This window comes from Micropterus dolomieu, linkage group LG02, assembly GCF_021292245.1.
Source record: "Micropterus dolomieu isolate WLL.071019.BEF.003 ecotype Adirondacks linkage group LG02, ASM2129224v1, whole genome shotgun sequence".
Lineage (NCBI taxonomy): Eukaryota > Metazoa > Chordata > Actinopteri > Centrarchiformes > Centrarchidae > Micropterus > Micropterus dolomieu.
Genome location: NC_060151.1, coordinates 6,273,607 through 6,283,883, shown reverse-complemented (window position 1 = coordinate 6,283,883; position 10,277 = coordinate 6,273,607). Strand labels below are relative to the sequence as shown.

Sequence of the window (10,277 nt, the reverse complement as noted above, 5' to 3'; positions counted from 1 at the left end):
CATCTCGAAGACTCTTGTTCTGTCCAACTGGACTACAATGTAAATATACTGCAAGTTTTGAACAAATACTTGGTGTCTTTAAAAAAAAAAAACAAGATAAAATCTTACATGAAAACATCAACCGTATACTGTGAGTTTGGAGTCTAATCCAAACATAATTCTATCATGATATCTAATCCATCCATCAGTCAAACAGTTCTTGTGGTTGTGAGGTGTGTGTTTAGTTGCCCTATAGCACAATGTGACATATTTCATCATATATCCAGGGCACGAGAGAGACACAGAGTAGCTCACATTTACAAACAGAAAAACGACCTTTGTCAGTTGGTTAACATTGCTCATATTCCGGTTGGTGACTAAATAATACATTACATTTATACAGAACATCACAGTTCTTAAGTTGAGCAGTACAGCAACTTTGCCCACTGAAATAATCCTTTCCTGTAGGTCAGAGGTCAAGGCTGGGAGCTGGTATTCAGACGCTGCAGCTCAAACTTGGACTTGCCATTTGAGTGGGTGTGAAGTATATGGGGACAGATTGGTCAGCGCATAACAAGTTCTGAGAGCAAATGCCTTATTTTAAGATGCATGTCATCATATAAAGGTACTGTAAAACACTGAACCAGAAGAAGTTGGTCTCCTCTGCTCTTCTGAAGCTGCTCTGTCACACTATACATCAATGTGTCAGTGTGACATGCTTCAATGAACCATTAGCAATTCACAGGCTTGGAGGTACAACATTAGATTAGAATTTTCATGACAAGCAGACATATTTGTGAAAGTTAAATGACAATCAAACTAAATATCTTTTCATATTTTATAATATTAGGAAGACTAGGAGTCTGCAACCACACTGGCTCTATTAAGGCTGCACCTAAATGAGTTAAATGCTAATGATAACATGCTCACAGTGACAATGTTAACATGCATGAGGTTTCGCAGGGCTAAAGTTTTTCCACCATCTTAGTTTTGCATGTTTAACAACATCAGCTGAGGCTGATGGGAATGGCATTAGTTTGCTTTTAAATCAAAGTATTTGTCAAATTAAATAGAGGAAAACAAAGTTATTACAATTCACCCTTGAACATGATTGTGTGTACCAAATCTCATGGCAATCCATCAAATAGTTGTTGAGACATTTTACTGGAGAAGTGATAAATTAGTATGGCTAAATGAAACACAGCTTAAAGCAATATAACGTACTTTTGTTTTTGTGAAACAGGATGAGGATTGTGACTGAGCTTCTCTCTATCTTACAACAGGGGGAAAAAGTCACAAATGGTTAAGAAGCTTGACCAATTTGTTTTCTGGTTCAGTGTTTTAAATGAATGCAACCTTATCAGAGCTTGCCAGCAAGCTGATCTCGATAAACACGATAAACAAACTCGTAATAATCATCATGGTAACAACATCAGAGCAGCAAAATTACTTGTGTGTGAACATACTGAGCACCATTTTACCATCCACATGCAAATATGAACCTAAATGGCACATTAGACAGTCTTCCTCAATCATTGGGTAATAGTCAAATCAGAATAGTTACATATATAATCATAATGTATAAACAGACACTGTACTCTAATCACAGAGTGACAGGTTCAGTCCTGAAGAGCCAATTTAAATAGTTATTTTCACAGATAAATTAAGACATTGCTGCATTAGCCTGTTTGAAAACTCTCAAGGACAATCCACAGTAAGTGACTCAAATTTCCATCACTGGTAGAGGAGCCTATATTTTTAAGACCTGACCCAAAGAGCACATATTGATTGACAAGCAATACTATTTCTGTGGTTGCTTCAAGTATTTCAAGTTCTTTTAACAACTTCCACGCTGCTTGAATTTCTTGCAACTTATCTGATTTATCTGAACACAGAAGAAACTTTGGAAAAAACAAAGATGAACCTGATGCACCTCCAGTGGTTCTTGGTTTCCTGAAAACGATCTGAGTTTTAATGACCACAGCAAGACTTTTGTTTTTAACCCATATTTGGAGCATGTCAGGCATGTATCACTAACTTACGTTCATTTATACTCATTAAAGTCATAATACTGGCACTCGGACCTTCTACTCATCTCCTAATACAAGAGATGTGGGGTGTGTATACATGCACACAGTTTTCTGAATAACACTGTAGCTCATATCCATGTTAAGGTCTAGTATTAACATTTCTCAGAGGCAAATAGTCGTAGCATAACAAGTTCATTAGCGATTTGAAAAGAAAATACTGATATCAATTTTTTTTTAAATTGGCAAGGACTTACTTTTTTCATTCGTGATGATTATATTTTACGCTTTTAGGATGTCAGTAGGCTAAATTAGCATATACAGAACAACAAGACTTAAACATTCAGAAAGGCTAACTAGCAAACCTACGTCACTAGCTAGTAGAGCCTGATATACTGGCAGGCCAATATGGAAGCAAAGAAAGGCAATAGTAATTTGGATTTTATAAGCAACAGAATAGCTTGTTTTTAAATTTAACCACTAGTGAATACCTACTTTCTACATTTACATACCACTGAAGTATATTATTTTGAAAACCATCTTTCTGACTCTATGTGGTTTAAATTCCCTTTGAAATGTACAAAAGGAGAGTACAATTTCAAAAACTTGATTTAAGGTTTTTTCAAAGGCTTTCAATATTCACAAAATTCTACTCAAATTTAGTTCAGTCAAGTTTTTATCTTTAACTTCAACTAGGGAAAAAAATAAAAGAATAATAATAAATCAGGTTGATTTAAAGATATCGGTTGCATTCAGACACCAAAATTCAAGATGAAAAATTCAAACTTGGACATCCGAGCCGCTGAGGATCATCAGTCAAACCTGAAGGAATCAATCAGATCTAGCTGGCCTATCAGGTTATGGCCTGTCAGTCACATGACTCAAGAACGAAATAAGCGACTGGACTTAGTTAAATGACAACATTAAGTATGCAGTAGCAGTTGATTAACACACTATTAGGTATGCTTAAATCAAAAAGTCAAATTATTATGGCCTTTCTTTGCTCCCAGCAGAAGCCGATATCATCAGTTGATTTTAGCTGATAAGAGGAAATAGTTCAGAAATGCTAGAAATATGTTTGTTATTTGGAAACAGTGCTACCATTACAGCTCTTCAGTTCTATGATAACCAAATTAAATGTTTCCTTAATAGAAATACATATTTTAGTTTGCATTTTGTAATAAAACTTATAATAAAAATATCAATATCTGACTCAAAAATCCAGTATCAGTCAGTCAGTGAAGTTTTGACACCCACTTACAGCGTGTTTACTTTAACTAATTGAGATTATTTCTAGAGCAGTTCTGCCTCCAAGAAATGTTTAAAGAACCGTGGCGGTTTCTGAAGAAAGGAATTAACTGAATATTCTCAGTTTACCATGTAGACTAAGCTCGTGAAACTATGCAGTGAGTGTGAGTGGAAGCTGTACACAAAATAGCCTCAGAACAGAAGTATGTTCAAATTAGCATATTCCGTTTTTTTGTGACCCTGGATAAGAGTAGATTTCTGAAAACCCTGCACCAACTCAGGAATGTAGCACATGACTATCCTGAAGAACAGGATGTTGGTGTGCATGTAAACCCACAGATACTGTATTAAACACCAACATACACCATTAGACTAAAGCACATATTAGACTATTCACACCCTGTTTGCCATTGATGTTGATAGAAAAGAGATGAAACAGACTGAATCCGGACTACAGAACCATTTCGCCCTCCACAGCAAGACAACGTCATTCACTCCTTGCACTGTCCTACTCTTGGATATCAGACCCACTTAATTGCTTAAGCCATTTAAACACTTTTAAATACATGTGTAGAATATATACAAACAGTATGCCACCACAGCTCAGGTCTGAAATGCAGGCTTCTGCCCGATTCCTTCCATCGCTTGCAGAGAGTTAGGCTAGAAAAGGCTGGGGGGAGGGGCGTTCTGTTATTTCACAGTTTATGTCGCTGATCAGAAATTTGTCTAACATCATTTTATTACTTAACTGTCAGCAAGTGGCCTTTTCAAAGTTAGTCTTTGTTGCGTGTTACTACCAAGGTTCCGCTTCAAAATTTGTGTCGAGTCTTGAGGTGAAAAATGAGGTGATCACTGCCACGCCACAGAAAACACGTGTGACCTCTTCATCACAATCCAGTCCAGTCCCAAACAAAAAAAAAAGGAATGGTTTAGCAACCACCTAGTTCAAAAGCAGATTAACAACAATCAAATGACCTCGGTCCTTTCGTCTTTGTTCTGTTTTATTCTGCATTTATGCCCTCTGCCACTCTATAAAGCACTTCGTGACAAGCCTGTTTAATAAAAGCGCTTTTTTAAAATAAATCTGAATCAATAACAGAATCTGGGTAACACACTGTTACTGAAGAGAGGAGGAACCAAAACAGATCATCCATAAATAAAGTACAGGTCGTTGAATGGGGTTTCCATGTTGATTACCAAGCCGGTCGCCAGGAAGACACACAAGGAGGATTCTGGGTATTATAGAAGGAGCATTCTGGGAGTGGTTAGTGACTGACAGAGCTCTAAGCCGCCGCAAGATGTCAGATGAGAAGTTGCTTTTGTCCTCTTTGTATGTTGCCCTCCTCGTCCTCTCATCCTTGTTAATCTTTTTTCCCCCCACTACCTGTCCGTGCAGTAAATGGTTGATTGGATTAAAATACAGCCCGGGTCAGAATGAAGGCTCCTCCTCTTCCAGTCACAGACAGGAGGTAGGAAGTAGCAGCAGTCTAGGATGGTTTGGGGGTCTTCAGGGCATCCACTTTGGTCTCCAGGTCTGTAATCTGTGGACACAACATCATAGTGGAGGATAACTAAATTAATTTAAAATAGACCAATTGCTATGTCACGTATCGTAGTCAAGTCCACAGTGCCCAGTGCATCGGGTGTGTGCTAGGCTGATACAGGGTGCGATCAGTAAGAATACATTATAATACTTTATAGGCGGACGTGTTAAGGGTTGTGACAATCACATTCAATACTTTCATCCAATTAAAACACAGGGCTCTCCCCTGTGCACTGATAGTTTGGGAATCTTGTCCTCAGAGGAAACTTTTTATTGTCTGGGACATGCCGAGCTTCACATATTGAATATATGTTGTATGAACATACAGCAGCTCAAATATACTGCCAAGAGAAGGTTATGTCTCTTCTGTTTCTGGACATGTTGAGGACAATCCTTAATGTTTTTCCAGGCGCAAATAAAATTGTGCCATTTTATTTGTCATCACAATGATCCAATCCAAACCATCTGTAGTTAAAAATCCCTGCACTGCTATAAATAAAATAACAGTAAAATTAAAAATGTGGTCTCGTGTATTGAATGTTTTTTTTTATGTAAAAAATGTAAAATAATATAATGAAAAAACTGACTGTTTTCTGGGAACACAACACTTCTACCTTCATTGTAATTCAAAATGCGGAGCTTTCAGCGACACTTTGACCAGACAGAAAGAAGAGGACGAACACTGTTTTCAATGTGTAAAAATAAGAGGACCAAAAATGGGACCAAAGATGGTGCCTTGGGGAACACCATGGGTCAGTGGGGCCCCTGAAGAGAGAGCATCACCAGCGACTACTGAAACTGCTGACCGGCAACATTAAAACCAGCTTAATGCCGTATCCCTGATTCCAACCCAGTTTTCAATGTAATCCAACAAAATTGCTTGTTCATCAGTAGCAAATGCTGAGCTAAGGTCAAATTTTAATTGAAGACTCAACAACATTAGCTTTTAGTGCAGGCTCATTGGTCACTTTAAAAAGGGTACGAGAAAATAATGGGTGTTTTTAGTAATTTGCGTTAATTGACCCTTAAAAAAAACAGGAGAACCCAGAAGAAGAAGTAATGTTTTCTGGGTGTAGAGCTGACCCACTGACACAGAACGTGTCACTTGAGCCCCGTGTGGTTCAGGTGAGCATTTCAACCAACCTTCTCCTGCAGGTTGTCCGCCTCTTCTTTGTGTGTTGCATCACTCTCTTCCTGTGCTCGACGCTGAGCCGTCTCCTTCTTCAGGTACTCGATCTCCCTACAACGCACACACACACACACACACATTAAAGTTGTAAACGTGTCTTTTAATCCATCTATCAAACCTTTCATGTGTTCCTCCTTCCTTACTTCTGCTGGTACTCTTTAATAAGTCTCTTGGCTTTGCTGTATTTCCTCTCTAGGGTTTGGTACTGGGCCTGGGTTTCCTTCAGGTGTTCATCCACTGCCTGAAAACACACACACACACACACACACACACACACACGTCAATAGTATGTAAAAACAACTAGATTTTGGGAGATGCTAAGCTCATTAGTCAACTGAGCTGATAAATGAGGAGATAAAATACTTTGCCCATTCATGACAGATAGTTGTCTCCTTGCTTTTCATGTTTATTCTCTCATAAATTACCTTACACAGGGACTGTGCCTCCATCCAGTAGCCCTCCAGTTTCTCCATCCTCTCTTTACTGTCCCGGATGTTTTGCTCCAACTGTGCGCGCTCCATCCGCCAACGCAACTTATCCTGCTCCGCATGAGCCAGCTGGAGGTAAGGGGTGGGAGCGTGGCAGGATGAGGTGGTATGTGGGAGGTAGATGCAGCGTTAAGTCATTGTTCAGCCAGCCAAAAAAGCTGATGTTATGCTAGTGTACATTCTCCACTGCAGTATAGCCCAGACATTGCAATGTATTTCATTTCTGCATGTTAAGAAGAGACTGACAATTAAGTGGTCTCACCTTCCTCTTCAGCAGCTGGATCTCCGCCTGGGTAACTGCATGTTTAATCTGGAGCTGCAGACAGAGACAGATTGACAGATAAACTATTAGCAAAATGAATCAACAAGTAAAAGAATTACGTTGAGGAGCCGAAGGGTCAACATCACATATACCTCCTTGAATTTGTGGGCCAGCTTCTCCGGGTCGAGCTCTATGGGGGACATGTCCTGGTTCTCGGCCAGGTCGAAAACCTCAATGGAGTTTGGAAAGACTGGACTCATCTCCTCCTCCTCGTCTGTTGCATATTCACCTGTCTGCAGGTAAACAGAAAGAGATGGGGAAGGATAAAAAGAAAAATATTACATTTGTTAAAATTTACGATACTTTCTACATATACATACATGTGTGTTGGGAGAGTGGGGGCGGGTTTAAGATCACATGTATTTGTTTTGTTACAGTTAGATGAGAAGACTGATACAACTCTGTACGGTAAATATGGAGCCAGCAGCTGGTTAGTTTAGCTTAGCCTAATCTAAAGACTGGAAACAGCTAGCCTGACTCCACCTACTAAAACTCTTATTAACACATTATATCTCCTTTGTTTAACCTGTTGAAACACTTGAAAAATAGCCTGGCTCTGTCCAAACAAGGTATCAAAATCTAACTCACTCATTTCCATGCTACATTTCTTGGTTCAAACTATCCAAAAACTGGAACAGGAAGACAAATTGTTGTTTTATGGGGGGGTTATAGCCGTTAAGTGAGATTTAGAGGTGCTAGGATTCTGTTACCTTCAGACAGCCTGCTGTTCCCCTCTGTTTCCTGTCTTTGTGCTTAGCTAACGTAACCAGCTGCTGGTGTTAGCTTCATAATGTGACATAATAAGTGGTATTCTCATGTCTGTTCAGACTGCCAGTTCCACGCCTTTCTCTCTTCATAATTTGCTGTATAATTTCATTTGGAGGAGTATGTGTCATATCAAATGGTATAAATGGCAACTAGCGTGGAGCAGACCGCAGAAGTATGAAATTACAAATTAAGTGAAAGAAGCAAGCTCTTTTTGGCGGTCTGACAGTTCAGATTCAACCCTCTGAAACTGGATGCAGCCTCTGCCAGTAACTGTCTTCCATTAAAAGGAGTAACACAATCCATAACAGTCTGCTAATCATTTGTCTTCTTCTACATTACAAAGCAAATTCACATTAACTCATGATCACCATGTCTTTCCAGGTTGAGAACAACTTCACTGCTGACAAAAATGCATTAACTAAAATGTAGCATTGCCCTTCATATTTCGCTCTTTGATTTAATGACCAAACTGTACCTTCAACTCTGGTTACACGTTTCTACTCTGACACAAAGGCAAGCTAGCTCTCAGACTGCATTTATTATTAGGCTGCATCAAATCAAAGAGGACGCTGCTGTCTACATTTATATCCTCTGCTGAATGCTGGGCTCCTCTGGCCTCTGAAAGATCACGAGCCAAGTCTTTTGGGACATTTTCTGTCTCTTTGGGTTATCACTGGAAATGTTCAGGAAGTGTGCGTGTGATGTGGTAAATTGCGTAGACGGGTTGGTGGTGGAAATCCCTTTTCAGATGCATGACGTGCTGTAGCCAGACAGAAATACTTTGGTCAAAAGTCTAAACTCCCATCACAGAATGCCAGCTCCATATAAAATTCCAGACAAAATACCAACCAAACTCTGTAGTATTTACTGAATATTAAAAAACAAACAATTACTTTAATTTTAATTTATTTAGTTTTTTGCCTATAAAGAGTCACATTTTGTCTAAAAGATACCAGAAGCAGCCTAAAACCCCCAACATGTAATATGTGTGTCCAATTTAAAACTCCTCTTTATGTCATTATAAACCCCTAAATGTCCAGATATAGGATACAATCTTGACATGGCAACCTGTGTCATCAGTTTAATCACCCTGGTAAACCTAAGTCACTGTATGGTTGCTATAATTACAGTGAGAATGTCTGTGTCTCCCATTGACCCCAGTATGATGCATAATAATATATGGAGAGTGCCACTGGAAAAATTAAATTCATGTTCAATAGTTAAATGTAATTTGCTTTTATTATACGCACTATAAAATATATGGAGTATTGGAATAGTTACTTTTGTTACACCAAACCGTGTGTTACCCTGAGTGACCACAAGGTGGAGAAGCTGGGCTGAATTTGGAAATTACAGGCACGTGGTTGCACAAAGAGGACATTTTGTCACACACACACACACACACACACACACACACACACACACACACACACACCACAATGTAACACTCTTCTCTGGTTCTCTCCTCATCTGTTCATCTCCACTTGTTGTCTCTCTCTTTTGATTTCCTGCAGCTAATGAAGGCTAATAAGCTGAAAAAGCAACATTAGGTGAAAATGTTCTGAGTTAATAAATGCACATTGGGGAGGTAGTGGAGTGATCAGATCGTTTTGGTCTTGTTGTATTCAATCACATTTTACCAATGGGAATGGTTTTGGAGACGTTTCCATATTTTGTGACGTTCGGAAAGACAAAGCTGCGGCAGTGTGAAGGATGCACAAAGGAACATTCTTATATTAGTGTAAGCATGTACCTCTTCATCTTCTTCCATGTACTGTTTGTATCTCTGCTCCATCATCTCTCGCTGCCATCTCTCCTGTTCCAGGGTCTGCTGGATCAGCTGAGCCACTTCACTCTGCTCCCCCGGCTTCTCCCGACCAATCACAAACCTGACGGTGCCAGTGGTGTTGCGCAGAACAGAGGCAGCAAGGCTCTGAGTGACGCCGACCAGGCTGGTCCCATCGACCTCCACTATCAGATCATTTACCTGGATCCTACACACACATAAAAGCAGAATGTACCATGTGTGTGAAAATGAACAGAGCGCACCGAACAGACACGGTTAATTTCATAATAAATAAACCTTTCACTTTGACTAGGAACTGACCTGGATGTGGCCAGTGGTACAGCGGAACTAAACACATATTACACTGAGAGTGAAAGCATTAAATGTTTCTACAGGATCTTCTGGAGAGTTTTCTTGGTAAAAGTGCTTAAAAAGAGAAAACCTTTTCATAAATTACAGTGCTATACGCCGGTTTACATGTGAGCTGCCACCACAGTAATGGCAACTTGTCTACCTCCGCCTTCAACCAGATTTATCATGTGTTTGTAGCACAGTAGCATAGTCTATGGTGTAGCATGGTATCCTGTCCTGTATAATAAAAAAAATACCTCAAATATTGAAATGTGAATTAAACCACAGCTGAAAATAGTCCACAACAACTGCACTATTTCCTCCTGTTTGAGTAATGTTTGGTAACAACCACAGTGCCCTGCTGTTTTAGGAAATTACTGAGCCTTTGTTAAAACTGGAATTGTGCAGGAACAAATGTGCTTGGGGCTGAAAGCCACCAAACACAGTGGGGAAGTACTGAGAGTCTGACTGACGCGTTGTTGGTTTTGGTCTTTTCATGAGATTTGTTGACCAAAAACAGATCACAGAGCATGAGCAATCTCTATAAAAACCATTCGTGAGACACATAATAAAGAC

General features: G+C 39.5%; 1 protein-coding gene across 2 annotated transcripts in view; it reads right to left on the bottom strand.

Moving 5' to 3' along the window:
- Positions 1-2,221: 2,221 nt before the first annotated feature.
- The window catches only part of LOC123984704 (neurabin-2-like), a 25,291-nt gene continuing 17,235 nt past the window's right edge, over positions 2,222-10,277 (bottom strand). For both annotated transcript variants that reach the window (XM_046071758.1, XM_046071766.1), the window contains exons 9-14: positions 6,889-7,029; positions 6,737-6,790; positions 6,412-6,543; positions 6,130-6,227; positions 5,941-6,037; positions 2,222-4,795 (exon numbers count right to left, since the gene is read on the bottom strand). In XM_046071758.1, the coding sequence (XP_045927714.1) occupies positions 4,742-4,795; positions 5,941-6,037; positions 6,130-6,227; positions 6,412-6,543; positions 6,737-6,790; positions 6,889-7,029 (576 nt within the window). In that variant the 3' untranslated portion in view covers positions 2,222-4,741. The remainder of the gene's footprint in view (positions 4,796-5,940; positions 6,038-6,129; positions 6,228-6,411; positions 6,544-6,736; positions 6,791-6,888; positions 7,030-10,277) is intronic.